Below are 20,366 nucleotides of genomic sequence, written 5' to 3'. Positions count from 1 at the left end.
AATTTCCTTCCTTTTCAAGGATGAATAGTATTTTGTTGTATTAGTTTTATCCTTCAAACAAAAGCTTTTTAAGGTTTTATACTTCTCTTTTTATACATTTTATACTTCTCTTTTATTCCCCATTTATCACATTTCTAGATATATATAGGTACTCAGTTAAATTTTTATTAATATACTGTAATGGTAAGAAGTAGAGATGGATATTCAAAAAAAAATCCATTTTGCTACGGCATGTATTACATTGGTTTTATCTCAGATTTATTTACACAATCACACTTTGCTTGATTAAATATTAAAATTAACTTCCATACTAAGCCTAACCACCATCTGGGTGGTTAGGGGAAAACCAAGAATTTTTTAACATGCAATAATAAAAGCTAAAACTTATATAGCAAAACATTGTTCTAAGTACTTTACATGTATTAACTGGTTAGTATAAGAATCTACCCTAGGGGGTAGATCAATTTTACAGAAACTAATCCACTGAGATATTAAATGATGTACCCAACGTATAATCTACTCACAAGTGGGGGGATAGACTATTATAATTTTATAACAATAACAAAAATTGTATTTCTTAAACCTACTTCTACAATATTTAACATGATCCTCACCAGCATTTCTGGCCCAATAGAATTCTCCTCCATCTTCCCAATATCATAGCTTTGGCTATCATTAAAGAGGAAAAAAAATACATACATATACATATTGATTTCACATTATATATTTTTCAAGATTATATATTACTAAGAAGACATGGTATAATTATACTTTATTCTAACTTTTCTATTTAGCACTACAACAGATTATTAGCCAATTAATACATGAAAATCAATTGTATAAAGCAATACTTTCTAACTGTAGAAAACCACAATTTCCTCAAGATATATATCCAATAAATCAACACTAAAATTACATTATTGCTCTTTTCCATTTGGCTATATATATACTGCATTAAACTAGTTTACATGTGTATACAAGCTCTTACTTAATGGGCACATTTTAAAGTCTAAGAAATATATTTTAAAAATAAAACAAATACAGGAGTTTTCATGGAAACAAATGCTTTAGCACTATTTATTAAGCTTCACAACACCCTTGTGAGGCATATTAGTTCCATTTTGCGGCTGAATGAACCAATTTAGCAGTTAAGTAATTTCTAATATTTCCTAGATTGATACTGAAAATGAGAGAGAGGGGTGGGGAGTAGAGAAATTTGACTTTCAGTTCTCTGCTTTAATTACCAAATCATATTTTCTATGGGACATTCTGATAACCACTAATAATATATTAATTTGAGCCTCGGGGTTTCAAAACCTAAAACTTAAAGAGCAAAACAAAGATCACTCACCATAAAATTGGTATTCTAAGAGAGGGAATTAATAAAATTTTGGTGAAGTGAACTAAATTGAAGACATTACTTTGAAATATTCTTTTTAAAAAAACTCTAAAAGACCCAGAACTACTAAACTGAGTTTTCAGTTTGCAAACAAGGATGTAATGCTGGCCTAGTCATTGTAAGCCCTATCTCATAGAGGTCTCCTTTGGTACATTAAACCTTCTACTTCCAGTTTTTTAAATAACCAGTGAGAATGGAACTTCTGCTGTGGTGGTATGAGAAGCTCTTGGACCCTCTCCCCAGTAAAACAACCATTTGCCTAAAAAAAAATCATTAAAACAAACAACAATTTAAAGTCTCCAGAAATTGTCCTAAGGGCATATAGCAAACAGAAGACCATTTATTCATACAAATAACTAAATCTCAGTAAGAACAGTGAGAGTCTATGGAATGTGAGCCACAATCCGTTCCTATCCGCACCAGTTCCATGTGATGAAAGCTACTCCAGATGGGTACTGTCAAGAAGGTGGGAATTCCCTCTCCCTCCAGTTCCTAGACTCCTACCTAAGTTACGGTTTCACTCTGGGAGGGGAAGGCTGCCAGCCTCTTTTATCCTCCCCAGGCCTGTGTTGTGTAAGTGCTATTGTGGGCAGGCACAATGAGAGGACTAGGTCTTCCTTTCCCCACCTAGTTCTCACTCTTAGGGTAAGGGCTCTACCCCAGATATGACAGCTCAAGAATACTGGGACTGTGGTTGCCTTCACTCAGGCTGGCTCACTGGGCAGAGGTTTCATGCCAGGAGGGCATGCAAAGAAGATCAGGGGCTACCATCTCCCCAACATCCACTCATAGAGCAGGAGTGTCACTCCAGGAGAAGCATGCCATGCTCTTGCCCCCAACTCCTGTAGTGTGGCACAGAGGTTATGCTGAGGGGAAGAAGCAAGAAATAAAAAAGAAGAGCTCAGCATCTCTGCCTGAGGGTAATGACTTTATTTGGAACAGAGCAAGGAGAAGTTCCTGCCTAAGAGCATTGTCAAAAACAATGGAGATCTTGGCGGTGAGCAATTAAGAGGGGGCTAGTAGCTCCACGACAATAGTAGCAACAAGTGAAATAGCAGACCAGGCAGAAGTGCAAGAGAGAACCAGCGAAAGAGAAAGCCAAGAAAAACAATCTTGGGGGCGGGGAGGGGGGGAGTGGTCACACTTGTCCCTGGGGATTCAGAGGCTATGCATATGTGCTAGGCTGCACCCACTCAGGAGCAATCAGAGGGAGATGTGGGGCAGACTAGAAAGCATTCCTCAAGGCATACACAGATCCATCAGCCAAAAGCCTTGAGCCTGAGTGGCTCAAGAGGCTTAAGCAGAACCTCTGACCAAATACCGACTGAAAATTAAGCTACTCTGATCGAGGGGTGATGGTAAGGAAGCCAAACTAAAAAATCAAATCACACTTCCAGTTTTCAGTTCCACAAGTAATGAGCTTGGAAGTCACTACTCCACCTTAACAACAAGTAAAAAGCTGAAAAGACTACAAAATCAAAAACTATTCTTAAATCCATAGGACAGGGGAGGATACAGGGCAAACCACTGCCTCCAAGTTTGGAGAGACACCCAGGCAATATAAGGAGTTGCAGCTTACCACAGAAGAGACTCATGAGCAGAAACTGCCAAGACAACCAGTGCCAGGGCAGGAAATTGTGAACTGTAATTGACATTGTTGGAGCCTCAGTGTGGACAAGTATGAGAGTTAAAAACTCCAGGAAGACACACTCAGAGAGGGGCACCCACAATATTGTCAGATTTACCTCCAGGAGTTCAACCAGATTCCCACAGTAAATATCAGAGAAAAATCCCCTTGGGCTTTGGCATGAAGAGGTGAAAAGGAAGCATAGTGAAATATCCCAGAGCAATCTGTTCTTCTTAAAAAGGCCTGCCCTCAGGGGAAACTAGTTAAGCAGAGCCTAACTTCCTGGGGTATTATCAAAGCATAACTGACCTGGGGAAGAGCAATACTCAACCTCAGCCTACTCTAGCCATTCTGTGCGACCTAAGGAGGGAGAAAAAAACTGAGAAACACTTGTGAAGTTCACAGTTCAGAGGCATAGGCACACCAAAAGACTGAGAACTAATCATAGGACTAGAACTCTTTCCCTCCCCCTGCACCTAACCATCACATTACTAAAGGCCTATTTACAGCAGTTCCTTTTAACCCAGCACATCCTGTCCAGCTATCAAGAAAAAAATTACAAGGCATACCAGAAGGCAAAAAACATGATTTGATGGCTGGCCTGGTGGTGTAGTGGTTAAGTTTGTGTGCTCTGCTTTGGCGGCCTGGGGTTCACAGGTTCAGATCCCGGGTGCAGACCTACACACTGCTCATGAAGCCATGCTGTGGCAATATCCCACATACAAAAAATAGAGGAAGATTGGCACAGATGTTAGCTTGAGGATGTTAGTTCCTCACACAAAAAGAGGAAGACTGGCGACAGATGCTAGCTCAGGGCCAATCTTCCTCACCAAAAAGAAAAAAAAAACACAATTTGAAGAGACAAAGCAAGCATCAGAACCAGACATGGCAGGGATATTGGAATTATCAGGCCAGGAATTTAAAATAATTATGATTAATACACTAAGGGCTCTAACGGATAAAGTAGACAGATGGGCAATGTAAGCAGAGAGATGGAAATTTTAAGCAAGCACCAAAAAGAAATGCTAGAGATAAAAAAGCACGGTAACAGACATGAAGAATGTCTATGATGGGCTTTTTAAAAACTGGATATGGCTGACAAAAGAATCTATGAGGTAGAGGATATACCAACAGAATCCTTGAAAACAGAAAAGCAAAGAGAATAAAGACTGAAAAAAACAGAACAGAATAACCAAGGACAATGGGACAACCACAAAAGGTGTAACATTAGTGTAATGGGAGTATCAGAAGAAGAAAAAGAGAGAAAGGAAAAGAAGAAAAATTTGAAACAATAATGACAGTGAATTTCCCCAAATTAATGTCCGATACCAAACCACAAATCCAGGAAGCTCAGAGGACACCAAGAAGGAAAAATAGCAAAAGAACTGTACCTAGGAATATCATTTTCAAATTACAGAAAATAAAAGAAAAAGAAAAAATTCCCAAAACAAGTCAGAGGGAAAAAAATCACCTTATTATAAAGATGCAAATATAAGAATTACATCCAACTTCTCAGAAACCATGCAAGCAAGAAGAGAGCGAGGAGAAATACTTAAAGTATTGAGATAAAAATACCACCAACCAAGAATTCTATACCCTGTGAAAATATCATTCAAAAATAAAGGAGAAATACAGACTTTTTCAGACAAACAAAATTTGTTGCCAGTAGACTGGCCGTGCAAGAAATGTTAAGATGGTGATGTCAACAACATGGTGGAGTGGGCTATTCCCTTTATATTATATCTCTTCCCCTTTGAACTACAACTAAATGGACATTCATTGACCAAGAGAGGATGCCCCCACAGCACAAGAGGATGCCTGAGAGACCCAGGCAGCTATACATCTGAAGGTGGTTGGACTGGGCCCCTGGGAAGTAGTGGAGATAGATGAGCGCTCCCCGATGCTTCCCCAGCAGCCCTGTGCACACACACATATGCTTTCCAGGCTGGCGTGAGTGCCCACAGTGCCACTGCAGTGCTGCAAGTGGGAATGCACTTCAGAGTGACTGTAAGAAGAGGCAGCAGCAGCAGCCCTGAGCCCGCAGGCAAATGCTTTCCCAGCCGGCGGGAGAGCCCATCATGCCACTGCGGTCGCAATGAATGGCCCAGGCTCGGGCCCTGCGAAGAAGTCCAGCCCAGCAAGCACAGTGGCCTGTGCAACCGTAAGAAGAGGTGGCAGCAGATCTATGTGCATATGCAAACATGTTCCCAGCCAGTGAGAGCACCTATAGTAACACTGCGGCCCCGGAAGTGGGTATACACCTCAGGGTGACTGTGAGAAGAGGCAATGGCAGCCCTGAGACCATGCATGAAGGCTTTCCCAGCCAGTGGGAGCGCCCACCATACCCCCACAAATTCCAGCAGATGAGTTGGGATCAGAAACACAGCTCCTGCTTCCCCAAAGCAGTAGCAGGTGGAATCTGGGACCTGATACTACCACAAATGCACTGGCAAAAGATTAGTTCAACAAACACCACGAGAAACCACAGGAACAATTCACAGCAAAAGGAAAATGATAAGTCTCCAGAATCCAACCCTGAAGTCACAGAAATTTACAATCTAAATGACAGAGAATTCGAAGTAGCTGTCATAAAGAAATTCAATGAGTTACAAGAAAACTCAGAAAGACAGTCCAATGAGCTCAGGAATAAAATGAATGAGAAGAAGGAATACTTCACCAAAGACATTGAAACTATAAAAAAAAAAAAAAAACCAAGCAGAAATTCTGGATATGAAGAACACAATTAATGAGATAAAAAATGATCTAGAACTTAAAAAATAGAGCTGACATTATGGAGGAAAGAATTAGTGATTTAGAGGATAGAACTATAGAAATGCTTCAGGTGGAGGAGGAAAGAGAACTAAGATTTCAAAAAAAATGAAGGAATTCTTTGAGAAATATCTGACTTAATTAGGAAAAGCAACATAAGGACTGTAGGTATTCCAGAGGGAGAAGAGGGGGAGAAAGAAACAGAGAGCTTGTTCAAAGAAATAATAGCTGAGAACTTCCCAAACCTGGGGAAGGAACCGGACTTACAAATACATGAAACTAATAGAAATCCTAATTACATCGAAGCTAAAAGACCTTCTCCAAGGCATATAATAGTAAAACTGGCAAAAGCCAACAACAAAGAAAAAAATATTAAGGGCAGCAAGGGAGAAGAAAATACCTACAGAGAAACCCCATCAGGCTTTCAGCAGATTTCTCACAGAAACTTTACAGGCTAGGAGAAAAGGGAATAATATATTCAAAATACTGAAAGACAAAAACTTTCAGCCAAGAATACTCTATCCACCGAAACTCTCCTTCAGATATGATGGAGAAACAAAAGCTTTCCCAGATAAACAAAAGCTGAGGGAGTTCATCACCACTAGACCTCCCCTACAAGAAATGATCAAGGGTGCCCTCATGCCTGAAACAAAAAGGCAAAGGTCTACAAAGCTTTGAGCGGGGAGATAAATAGACAGACAAAATCAGAAAACTGCAGCTCTCTTTCATAACAGAGTAGCAAATAATTATAACTTAAAAGATAAAGGGAAGGAAAGCATCAAAAGTAACTATAAACACTTCAACTTAGTCACAAACTGACAACACAAAACAGAATAATCTGTGACAACAATAACTCAGAAGGGGAAAAGGAAAGAGATGGAACCTGCTTATGCTAATGGAGATAAGAGGCTATCAGAAAATGGACTACCTCATCTACAAGATCTCTTATACAAACCTCATGGTAACCACTAAACAAAAAACCAGAGCAGAGACAAAATTCATAAATAAAGAGAAAACTGAGAGAACCATGACAGAAAACCACCAAAATGAAATGACAGTAAGAAATACAAAGGAAGAGAAACAATGGAAATATAGAACAACTGGAAAACAAGAGATAAAACAGCAGTATTAAGCCCTCATATATCAATAATCACTCTAAATGTAAATAGACTGAATTCTCCCATAGAAAGACACAGAGTAGCTGGATGGATTAAAAAACAAGACACAAAAATATGCTACCTCCACAAAACACATCTCAGCTCTAAAGACAAACACAGGCTCAGAGTGAAGGGATGGAAGATGATACTCCACACAAATAGCAAACAAAAGAAAGCAGATGTTGTCACATTTATATCAGACAGAGCAGACTTCAAGATAAAAAAGACAATGAAAGACAAAGAGGAGTGGTATATAATGATAAAAGGGCCTTTCCGCCAAGAGGACATAACACTTATGAATATATATACACCTAACACAGGAGCACCAAAGTATATAAAGCAACTATTAACAGACCTAAAGGGAGAAACAAACAGCAACACAATAACTGTAGGAGACCTCAACACCCTGGGACATACATCAATGGATAGAACATCCAGACAGAAAGTCAACAAGGAAATAGTGGATTTAAATGAACCACTTGATCAGATGGACTTAAGATATACAGAAAGAGCATTCCATCCAAAAACAGTTGCATATATATTCTTCTCAAGTGCACATGAACATTCTCCAACCACAATGCTATGAAACTAGAAATGAACTACAAGAAAAAAGCTGGAAAAGTCAAAAGTACGTGAAGACTAAACAATATGCTACTGAACAACTATTGGGTCAACGAAGAAATCAAAGGAGAAATAAAAATATACCTGGAGACAAATGAAAATAAAAACACATGATTCCAACTCTTAGGGGATAGAGCAAAAGCAGTGCTAAGAGGGAAATTCATTGAAATACAGGCCCACCTCAACAAACAAGAAAAATCTCAAATAAGTAGTCTTAAACTACACCTAACAGAACTAGAAAAAGAAGAACAAACAAAGCCAAAAGTCAACAGAAGGAGGGAAATAATAAAAATTAGAGCAGAAACAAATAAAATAGGGACTGAAAAAACAGTAGAAAGGATCAATGAAGCTAAGAGCTGGTTCTTTGAGAAGATAAACAAAATTGACAAACCCATAGCCAGACTCACTAAGAAAAAAAGGGAGAAGGCTCATATAAGAATAAATAGAAATGAAAGAGGAGAAATCACAATGGATACTGCAGAAATACAAGGGATTATGAGAGAATACTATGAAAAACCAAATGTCCACAAATTGGATAACCTAGAATAGATAGATAAATTCTTAGACTCATACAACTTCCCAAAATTGAATCAAGAAGAAATAGAGAGTTTGAATAAACCAATTACAAATAAAGAGATCGAAACATTAATCAAAAACCTCCAAAAAAACAAAAGTCCAGGACCAGATGGCTTCTCTGGAGAATTCTACCAAACAGTCAAAGAAGACTTAATACCTATCCTCTCAAACTATTCCAGAGAAGTGAAGAAGACAGAACACTTCCTAATGCATTCCATGAGGCCAACAGTACCCTGATACCAAAACCAGGCAAGGATAGCACAGAGAAGGAAAATTACAGGCCAATATCACTAATGAACATAGATGCAAAAATTCTCAACAAAATATTGGCAAAATGAATACAGCAATACATTAAAAGGATCATACACGATGATCAAGTGTGATTTACACCAGGGATGCAGGGATGGTTCAACATCTGCAAGTCAATCAATGTGATACACCACATTAACAAAATGAGGAATAAAACCACATGAACATCTCAATAGATGCAGAGAAAGCATTTGATAAGATATAGCATCCATTTATGATAAAAACTCTGAAGAAAATAGGTATAGAGGGAAAGCACCTCAACATAATAAAGGCCACTTATGACAAACCCACAGCCAACTTCATACGCAATGGGGAAAAATTGAAAGCCATCCCTGTGAGAACAGGAACAAGACAAGGGTGCCCACTGTCACCATTCCCATTCAACATAGTATGGGAGGTTTTAGCCAGAGCAATTAGGCCAGAAAAAGAAATAAAAGGAATCCAAAATGGAAAGGAAGAAATGAAACTCTCACTGTTCGCAGGTGATATGATTCTACATATGGAAAACATTAAAGAATTCATCAGAAATCTATTAGAAATAATCAACAAATACAGCGAAGTTTCAGGGTACAAAATCAACTCATAAAAATCTGCTGCATTTCTATACTCTAATAACAAACTAGCAGAAAGGGAACTCAAGATACAATCCCATTTACAATCACAACAAAAAGAATAAAATATCTAGGAATAAATTTAACCTAGGAGGTGAAAGACCTATACACTGAAAACTATAACACATTACTGAAAGAAAATGAAGAAGATATAAAGAAATGGAAAGATATTCCATACTCATTGATTGGAAGAATAAACACAGTTAAAATGTGCATATTACCTAAAGCAATCTACAGATTCACTGCAATCCCAATCAGAATCTCAACAACATTCTTTACAGAAATAGAACAAAGAATCCTAAAATTTATGTGGAACAACAAAAGACCTCGAATAGCGAAAGCAATCCTGAGAAAAAAGAACAAAGCTGGAGGCATCACAATCCCAGACTTCAAAATATACTACAAAGCTGTAGCAATCAAAACAGCATGCTACTGGCACAAAAACAGAAACACAGATCAATGAAACAGAATTGAAAGCCCAGAAATAAAACCACTCATCTATGGACAGTTAATCTTTGACAAAGGAGCTAAGAACATACAATGGAGAAAGGAAAGTCTCTTCAATAAATGGTGTTGGGAAAGCTGGACAGCCACATGCAAAAGGATGAAAGTAGACCATTATCTTGCACCACACACAAAAATTAACTCAAAATGGATTAAAGACTTGAATATAAGACCTGAAACCATAAAACTCCTAGAAGAAAATATAGGCAGTACACTCTCTGACATGGGTGTTAGCAGCATCTTCTTGAATAACACGCCTACTCAGGCAAGGGAAACAAAAGAAAAAATTAACAAATGAGACTACATGAGACTAAAAACCTTATTCAAGGCAAAGGAAACCATGAAGAAAACAAAAACACAACCCACCAACTTGGAGAAAATATTTGCAAATCATATATCTGACAGGGGTTAATCTCCAAAATATATAAAGAATGCATACAACTCAACAACAAAAAACCAAACAACCCGATCAAAGAACAGGCAGAGGAGATGAACAGACATTTTTCCAAAGAAGATATACAGATGGCCAACAGGCACATGAAAAGATGTTCAACATCACTAATTATTAAGGAAATGCAAATCAAAACTACAATGAGATATCACCTTACACCTGCCAGAATGGCTATAATTATCAAGACAAAAATTTACAAATGTTAGAGAGGATGTGGAGAAAAGGGAACCCTCATTCACTGCTGGTCAGAATGCAAACTGGTACAGCCACTATGGAAAACAATATGGAGATTTCTCAAAAAATTAAAAATAGAAATACCATGTGATCCAGCTATCCCACTACTGGGGATTTATCTAAAGAACTTAAAATCAACAATCCAAAGAGATTTATGCACCACTATGTTCATTGCAGCATTATTCACAATAGCCAAGATGTGGAAGCAACTCCAGTGCCGTTCTATGGATGAATGGATAAAGAAGATGTTGTATATATATAGAATGGAATACTACTCAGCCTTAAAAAGAGACAAAATCTTCCCATTTGCCACAACATGGATGGACCTTGAGGGTACGATGTTAAGTGAAATAAGCTAGACAAAGACAAATACTGCATGATTTCACTCATATGTGGAATATAAACAAACACATGGACAAGGAGAACAGATTAGTGGTTACCAGAGGGGAAGGGGGCTGAGGAGTGGGAGAAAGGGGTAAAAGGGCACATATGTATGGTGATGGATAAAAATTAGACTACTGATGGCGAACATGATGCACTCTATACCAAAACAGATAAATAATAATGTACACCTGAAATTATACAATGTTATAAACCATTATGATCTCAATAAAATCATTGAAAAAAAAAACCCAAAAGGTTAAGAGAAGTTCTTTAAAGAGAAGAAAAATTATATAGGTCAAAAACTTGGAAGTACATAAATTAAGGAAGAGCATTGAAGAATAAGTGAAGGTAAAATAAAAGCTTTTCTTTTTCTTACTCTTAACTGATCTGACAGATAAAAGTTTGTTCAAAATAATAATATGTAACAATGTATTTAATTATGTATGCTTATTTATATATCTCATGTATATATATATATGCTTAGAATAAAATGAAATAAGTGACAGCAATGATATAATGCATGGGAGGGAGATTGATATTATAAGGCATTCATACTACCCAAGAAGTGGTATAGTGTTATTTGAAAGTGGACTTGGATTAGTTGTAAATATATATCAGAAACTCTAGGGCAACCACTAAAAAAAGTTTTAAAAAAGTATAACCTATATGCTAATAAAGGAGAGAAAATGAAATCATATAGAGTACTCAACTAAAACCAGAAAAGGAAGAAAAATAGTGGAAGACAACAATAGGAAAAAAGAACAAGAGCAACAAATAGAAAACAGTAACAAATATGGCAGCTATTAACATCCAACTATATCAATCACCACTTTGAATTTCAATCGTCTAAATGCACCGATTAAAAGACAGAGATTGTCACAGTGGGATCAAAAACATGCCCTAACTATATGTTGTCTACAAGAAACCCCCTCTAAATATAAAGACATAGAGATTAAAAGTAAATGGATGGAGAAAAATATACCATGCTAACATTATCCAAAGAAAGTAGGAGCAGCTATAGTAATTTTAGATAGAGTAGACTTCAAAGCAAGGAAAGTTATGAGGGATAAAGAATGACATTATGAAATAATAATGGGGTCAATTCTGCAAGAAAACAACAATTCTTAACGTGTATAAGCCTAACAATAGAGCATCAAACTATGTGAGGCAAAAACTGATAGAAAGGCAAGGAGAAACAGATGCATGTGTTATCATCATTGAAGTCTTCAACATCCCTCTCTCAGAAATGGACAGATAAAGCATGCACAAAATCAGTAAGAACATAGTTAAACTCAACAACACTATCAATCACTGGATATAATTGACATCTATAGACTACTACATCCAACAACAGCAGAATACACATTCTTACCAATCTCATATGGAACATACACCAAGATAGACCACATTCTGGGCCATAAAACACACTTTAACAAATTTAGAAGTATAGAAATCATATACTGTCTCTCAGACCACAATGGAATTAAACTAGAAATCAGCAATGGAAAGATAACTGGTAAAATCCAAAATATGTGGAGATTAAACAACACTCCTGTAAATAACACATGAGTCAAAGGAGAAATCGCAAGAGAGAGAGAAATTTTAAAATATTTTGAATTAAATGAAAATGAAAACACAACTTAAAACACAACTTATCAAAATGTGTGGCATGCAGCAAAAACAGTGCTTAGAAATTTATAGCACTGAATGCATATATAAGAAAAAAAGAAAGATCTAAAATCAATAATCTGTTTTTTTTTGGAGGAGAGAGGAGTCAAGATGGCGGCGTAAGGAGACTCAGAACTCACCTCCTCCCGTGGACACAGCCAATTTACAACTACTCGTGGAAAAATTCCCCCTGAGACAGAACTGAAAACTGGATGAGAGGAACTCCTGCAACAACGGACAATCCTAACTGAGGTGGAAGAGGCAGAGACTCCCTTCTGGAGAGGAAAAACGCCGCCTTCACAAGCCGCCAGCTTCACGGCCGCCGGGAGCAGCCCACAGGTACGCAGCCTCCCTGAAGGTGCGGGGTCCTGAGCCGGGGAGCGCCCCCGCGGTGGGCATATTGTGGACCCAGCACAATCGAGACCAGCGGCATAATATCTGACTGTGCCTGCTACTAAAGCACTGGGGAGCACCCCCATAAAACCCAGTTCACAAATAAACTAAAACTGGCTCTTAAAGGGCCCGCACGCAAACTCACCCGTTTCAGGAAGCACCCTAAAATCACCAGAAAGAAAGGTGTACAGTGCTTTGGTGACAAGAGACTCACCTAATAGGCCCTGAGTGCATCTCGGTGAGGGGTGAGACCTCTCCAGGGACTGGGACATTGGCGGCGGCCATTGTTGTGGCCTGGTGTGGGCAGGCTGACACAGACACCATTGGAGTTCTCCCTGAGGCCTGCTAGCCCACGGTCTGCCCCACCCGCTAGAGCACCGATTTAATCCAGCTCAGCCAGGGCAGGCAGCCCACCCTAGAGACTGGCCCCACCCAACAACAAGCCCTCAGGCAACTTGTGGGCCTGCATAGATTGGTGACTGGATTCTCTGCAGCCTGGCAACTGAGCTGACTTGAGCAGGGCAGGGTGTGCACAAGGAGCGGGTGGAGAGTGTGGGGTGGTGGCAGAGTGTGTGGGGCTCCTGCCGTGGAGAGACTGGGTCCGCTTGGGGAGGTCGGGGCACTCACATGGGGCAGGACTGTGTTGACTGTGTGTGTGGACCTGTGGGCAGCAGGGCTTCTCAGCCGCAGAAGACTTGTACTTCTCAAAGACCCACATAGGAGGTTTGCTCCACCTTCCAAAACCTGAAAAAATTGGGTGCTCCTGTGCCAGCCAGCCCCCCAGCTGCAATCCTCAGAGAGCTGACAAGAGACCTGATAGGCTAGAGGCTTGCAACAATTGTAAGGCCCTGAGCCTAACAACCTCCCACGCTGGGGGCCTACTCACTTAAAAGAAATACTGCAACACAAATGTGGTATTAGAACTTGCAGCCAACTGTGCTGGGGATCCCCACACCTGATAAAGAGAGTGAAGGGCCCACAACAACTACAAGCAGCTGAGCATTACAACAGCTGGCCAGGAGCATAACTCAGCCTCCCTGGGCGCCTACAGGGAGAGCAAACAGGCCACAGCAGAAGGATACACGTAGCCCACATAGGAGTCACCCCTGGAACTTTGAGAACTGAGGGAAGCACACTGGAAGCCTCCTAAGCCATCAGTTACATAAGGTCACCTATCCAAGAGCAGGAGACGTAGCTGACCTACCTAATACGTAGACACAAGCACAGGGAAAGAGGCAAAATGAAGAGGCAAAAGAATACATTACAAGTAAGGGAACAGGACAAAACCCCAGAAAAGGAACTAAGTGAAACAGAAATGAGCAACCTACCCGACAGAGAGTTCAAACTAAGAGTGTTAAGGATGCTCACTGATCTGGGGAGAAGAATAGATGAACTCAGTGAGAATGTCAACAAAGAAATGGAAGATGTAAAAGAACCAATCAGAAATGAAGAATACAATACTGGAAATGAAAAATTCATTAGAGGGACTCAAAAGCAGAGTAGAGGATACAGAAGAACGGATCTGTGAGCTGGAAGAAAGACTAGAAGAAATTACCCGAGGTGAACAGGTAAAAGAGAAAAGAATTAAAAAGACTGAGGACAGTCTAAGGGACCTCTGGGACAACATCAAGCTCACTAACATCCGTGTTATAGGTGTCCCGGAAGGAGAAGAGCGAGACAAGGGGGCAGAGAATCTATTTCAAGAAATAATAGATGAAAACTTCCCTAACCTAAGGAAGGAAACAGACATCCAGGTACAGGAAGCACAGAGAGCCCCAAACAAGATAAACCCAAAGAGGCCCACACCAAGACACATCATAATCAAAATGTCCAGAATTAAAGATAAAGAGAGAATCCTAAAAGCCGCAAGAGAATGTCAAGTTACATACAAAGGAAACCCCATAAGGCTATCAGCTGACTTCTCTGCAGAAACCTTACAGGCTAGAAGAGAATGGCACGATATATTTAAAGTGCTAAAAGGAAAAAACTTACAGCCAAGAATACTCTACCCAGCAAGGTTATCATTCAAATTGGAAGGAGAGATCAAAATTTTCCCAGATAAGCAAAAATTAAAGGACTTTGTCACCAAGAAACCAGTGTTACAAGAAATGTTAAAGGGACTGATTTAAGGGGAAAAGAAAAGACCACAAATAGGAAAAATTATCTATTTCCATGATTAGAACGTAATGGATACAAATGCACAACAAAGAGGTTAGATATGATATCAAAAACATGAGGGAGGAGGGGAGTTAAAGAGTACAGCTTTCAGACAGAGGTCAAACTAAAGCGACCATCAGTTCTGTATAGAAGAAGAAAGGAACAGAGAAGGACTACTAAAACACTGAGAAAAAAAAAAAGTTAAAAAATGGCAGTAAGTACATACTTATCAATAGCTACTTTAAACGTCAATGGACTAAATGCTCCAATTAAAAGGCATAGGGTGGCTGACTGGATAAAAAAACAAGACCCATACATATGCTGCATACAAGAGACACACTTCAGACCTAAAGACACTCACAAACTAAAAGTGAAGGGATGGAAAAAGATACTCCACGCAAATGGCAATGAAAAGAAAGCTGGGGTAGCAGTACTCATATCAGACAAAATAGACTTTAAAACAAAAACTGTAAAAAGAGACAAAGAAGGGCATTACATAATGATCAAGGGAACAATCCAACAAGAGGATATAACACTGGTAAATATCTACGCACCCAATGTAGGTGCACCTAAATATATAAAGCAATTATTAACAGACATAAAAACAGAAATAGACAGTAACACAATAATAGTAGGGGACTTTAACACTCCACTTACACCAACGGATAGATCATCCAAACAGAAGATCAATAAGGAAACATTGGCCTTAAACGACACACTACAACAGATGGACCTAGTAGATATATACAGAGCATTCCATCCAAAAACCGAAGAATACACGTTCTTTTCAAAGGCACATGGAACATTCTCCAGGATTGATCACATATTAGGCCACAAAACAAGTCTCCATAAATTTAAGAAGATTGAAATAATACCAAGCATCTTTTCTGACCACAACGATATGAAACTAGAAATCAACTATAGGAAGAAAATCAGAAAAGCCACAAATACATGGAGATTAAACAAAATGCTACTGAACAACGACTGGGTTAACGAAGAAATCAAAGAAGAAATCAAAAAATACCTGGAGACAAATGAAAATGAAGACACGACATGCCAGAATTTATGGGATACAGCAAAAGCAGTTCTAAGAGGGAAGTTTATAGCGATACAGGCCTATCTCAACAAACAAGAAAAATCTCAAATAAACAATCTAACAATGCACCTGAAGGAACTGGAAAAAGAAGAACAAAGAAAGCCCAAAATCAGTAGAAGAAGGGAAATAATAAAAATCAGAGCAGAAATAAATGAAATAGAGACCAAAAAAACAATAGAAAAAATTAATAAAACCAAGAGCTGGTTCTTTGAAAAGATCAACAAAATTGACAAACCTTTAGCTAGACTCACCAAGAAAAAAAGAGAGAAGGCACAAATAAGTAAAATCAGAAATGAAAGAGGAGAGGTTACAACAGACACCTCAGAAATACAAAAGATTATAAGAGAAAACTATGAAAAGCTATATGCCAACCAATTTGACAATCTGAAAGAAATGGATAAATTCTTAGAATCATACAACCTTCCAAAACTGGATCAAGAAGAAGTAGAGAATTTGAATAGACCAATCACCAGTAAGGAGATCGAAACAGTAATCACAAACCTCCCCAAAAATAAAAGTCCAGGACCAGACGGCTTCCCTGGTGAATTCTACCAAACATTCAATGAAGACTTAATACCTATCCTTCTCAAACTCTTCCAAAAAATTGAGGAGGGGGAAGCTCCTAACTCATTCTACGAAGCTGACATTACCCTGATACCAAAACCAGACAAGGACAACACAAAAAAAGAAAATTACAGGCCAATATCACTGATGAACATCGATGCGAAAATCCTCAATAAAATACTAGCAAATCGCATACAACAATACGTTAAAAAGATTATACACCATGATCAAGTGGGATTTATTCCAGGGATGCAGGGATGGTTTAACATTCGCAAATCAATCAACGTAAAACACCACATTAATAAAATGAAGAATAAAAATCACATGATCATCTCAATAGATGCAGAGAAAGCATTTGACAAGATACAGCATTCATTTATGATAAAAACTCTGAATAAAATGGGTATAGAAGGAAAGTACCTCAACATAATAAAGACCATATATGAGAAACCCACAGCTAATATCATCCTCAATGGTGAAAAACTGAAAGCCGTCCCTCTAAGAACAGGAACCAGACAAGGATGCCCAGTGTCACCACTCCTATTTAACATAGTATTGGAAGTCCTAGCCAGAGCAATCAGGCAAGAGAAAGAAATAAAAGGGATCCAAATTGGAAAGGAAGAAGTGAAACTGTCACTATTTGCAGATGACATGATTTTATATATAGAAAACCCCAAAGAATCCACCAGAAAACTTTTAGAAGTAATAAACGAATATGGTAAAGTTGCAGGATACAAAATCAACATACAAAAATCAGTTGCATTTCTGTACACTAACAACGAAGTAGCAGAAAGAGAAATTAAGAATACCATCCCATTTACAATTGCAACAAAAAAAAATAAAACACCTAGGAATAAACTTAACCAAAGAGGTGAAAGATCTGTACACCGAAAACTATAAAACATTTCTGAAAGAAATTGAAGAAGACACAAAGAAATGGAAAGATATTCCGTGCTCTTGGGTTGGAAGAATTAACATAATTAAGATGTCCATACTTCCTAAAGCCATCTATAGATTCAATGCAATCCCTATCAAAGTTCCAACAACATTTTTCACAGAAATAGAACAAAGAATCCTAAAATTTATATGGAACAACAAAAGACCTCGAATAGCTAAAGGAATCCTAAGAAAAAAGAACAAAGCTGGAGGTATCACATTCCCTGATTTCAAAATATACTACAAAGCTGTAGTAACCAAAACAGCATTGTACTGGCACAAAAACAGACACACAGATCAATGGAATAGAATCAAAAGCCCAGAAATAAACCCACACATCTATGGACAGCTAATCTTTGACAAAGGAGCCAAGCACATACAATGGGGAAAAGAAAGTCTCTTCAACAAATGGTGTTGGGAAAACTGGATAGCCACATGCAAAAAAATGAAAGTAGACCCTTACCTTACACCATACACAAAAATTAACTCCAAATGGATTAAAGACTTGAATGTAAGACCTGAAACTGTGAAACTTCTAGAAGAAAACATAGGCAGTACGCTCTTCGACATCAGTCTTAGCAACATCTTCTCAAACACCACGTCTGACCGGGCAAGAGAAACAATAGAAAAAATAAACAAATGGGACTACATCAAACTAAAAAGCTTCTGCACAGCAAAGGAAACCATCAACAAAACGAAAAGACAACCTAACAATTGGGAGAAGATATTTGCAAACCATACTTCTGATAAAGGCTTAATCTCCAAAATATATAAAGAACTCATGCATCTCAACAACAAAACTACCAACCCAATTAAAAAATGGGCAAAGGACCTGAACAGACATTTCTCCAAAGAAGATATACAGATGGCCAACAGACACATGAAAAGATGTTCAAAATCATTAACTATCAGGGAAATGCAAATCAAAACTACAATGAGATATCACCTGACGCCCGTCAGAATGGCTATAATTAACAAGACAGGAAACAACATGTGTTGGAGAGGATGTGGAGAGAAGGGAACTCTCATACACTGCTGGTGGGAGTGCAAACTGGTGCAGCCACTATGGAAAACAGTATGGAGATTCCTCAAAAAAGCAAGGATAGAACTACCATATGATCCAGCCATCCCACTGCTGGGTATTTACCCAAAGAACTTGAAAACACCAATTTGTAAAGGTACATGCACCCATGTGTTCATTGCAGCGTTATTCACAATAGCCAAGACTTGGAAGCAACCTAAGTGCCCATCAAGGGACGAATGGATAAAGAAGCTGTGGTATATATACACAATGGAATACTACTCAGCCATAAGAAATGATGAAATCCAGCCATTTGTGACATCATGGATGGACATTGAGGGTATAATGCAAAGTGAAATAAGTCAGAGGGAGAAGGTCAAATACCGCATGATTTCCTTCATTAAGTAGTAGATAATAACAACAATAATCAAACACATAGGGACAGAAATTGGATTGGTGGTTACCAGAGGGGAAGGGGGGAGGGAGGAGGGTGAAAGGGATAATTCGGTACATGTGTGTGGTGATGGGTTGCAATTAGTATTTTGGTGGTGAACATGATGTAATCTATGCAGAAATAGAAGTACAATGATGTACACCTGAAATTTTTACAATGTTATAAACCAATCTTACTGCAATAAACAAAAAATTAGAAAAAAAAAATAATAAAAAAATAAAATAAAATCAATAATCTAAGTTTCCAACTTAGGTAACTAGAAAAAGAAATGCAAATTAAATCCAAAGTAATCATAAGAAAAGAAATAAGAAGAAATAGAGCAAAAATCAATGAAATTGAAAACAGGAAATCAATAGAGAAAATCAATGAAACCAAAAGCTGGTATTTGAAACAGTTGATAAAATCGATAAGCCTCTAGGCAGGCTAACTAAGAAAAAAAGAGCAAGGACACAAATTATTAATATCAGAAATGACGGGATATCATTACAGATCCCATGAAAATTTAAAGGGTAATAAAGGAATACTATAAACAACTCTATGCCCACAAATTTGATAACCTAGATTAAATGGACCAATTCCTTGAAAGATACAAGCAGCCAAAACTCACACAAAAATAAATAGACAGTTTGAATAGACCTATATCTATTAAAGAAATTGAGTCAAAAATTAACAACCTTCCAAAACAGAAAGCATCAGGCCCAGGTGGGTTCACTGGTGAATTCACCAAACATTTAAGGAAGAAATTATATCAATTCTCTACAAATTCTTTCAGAAGACAGAAGCAGAAGGAATACTTCCTAACTCATTCTGTAAGACCAGCATCATCCTAATACCCAAATCAGACAGACATTACAAGAAAAGAAAACTATGGACCAGTATCTGTCATGAACATAGATGCAAAAAATCCTCAACAAAATACTAGTAAATCAAATCCAAAAAAGAATATTAAAAAGTTATACACGATGACAAAGTGGGATGTATCGCAGGCATGCAAGTCTTGTTCAATATTTGAAAATCAATTAATGTAATTCATCACATGAACAGACCAAAAAAGAAAAATCACATGATCATATCAATAGATGCAGATAAAGCATTTGACAAAATCCAACACTCATTCATGATAAAAACCTTCATTAAACTAGGAATAGAAGGGAACTTTCTCAACTTAATAAAGACTATCTACAAATAACATACAGCTAAGTTAATCATACATCATACTTAATGGTGAGAAACTCAAAGCTTTCCCACTAAGATCAGAAACAGGGCAAGGATGTCCCCTCTCACTCCTTTTCAACATCGTAAAAGAAGTCCATGCTAATGCAATAAGGTAAAAATGGAAAATAACAGGTACACAGATTGAGAAGGAAGACATAAAACTGTCTTTGCAGGTGACACAATCATCTATGTAGAAAGAATTGACAAAAAAACTCCTGGC

General features: G+C 38.1%; 1 protein-coding gene across 9 annotated transcripts in view; it reads right to left on the bottom strand.

Moving 5' to 3' along the window:
• The window catches only part of TEX11 (testis expressed 11), a 372,335-nt gene that overhangs the window by 232,450 nt on the left and 119,519 nt on the right, over nt 1-20,366 (bottom strand). For 8 of the 9 annotated variants that reach the window (XR_015550362.1, XM_087426479.1, XM_087426478.1 and 5 more), the window contains one exon: nt 615-669. The exons of the other annotated variant lie outside the window; for it this stretch is intronic. Coding sequence is in view for 7 of the 8 variants with exons in the window: in XM_087426479.1 (XP_087282605.1) it covers nt 615-669 (55 nt within the window). In the remaining variant the exon portion in view is untranslated. The remainder of the gene's footprint in view (nt 1-614; nt 670-20,366) is intronic. 9 annotated transcript variants of the gene reach the window in all.

The sequence above is a fragment of the Ceratotherium simum genome, chromosome X (genome assembly GCF_057802395.1).
Source record: "Ceratotherium simum simum isolate JZ-2026a chromosome X, ASM5780239v1, whole genome shotgun sequence".
NCBI classification, from domain to species: domain Eukaryota; kingdom Metazoa; phylum Chordata; class Mammalia; order Perissodactyla; family Rhinocerotidae; genus Ceratotherium; species Ceratotherium simum.
This window is presented reverse-complemented; position numbering and strand designations above follow the sequence as displayed.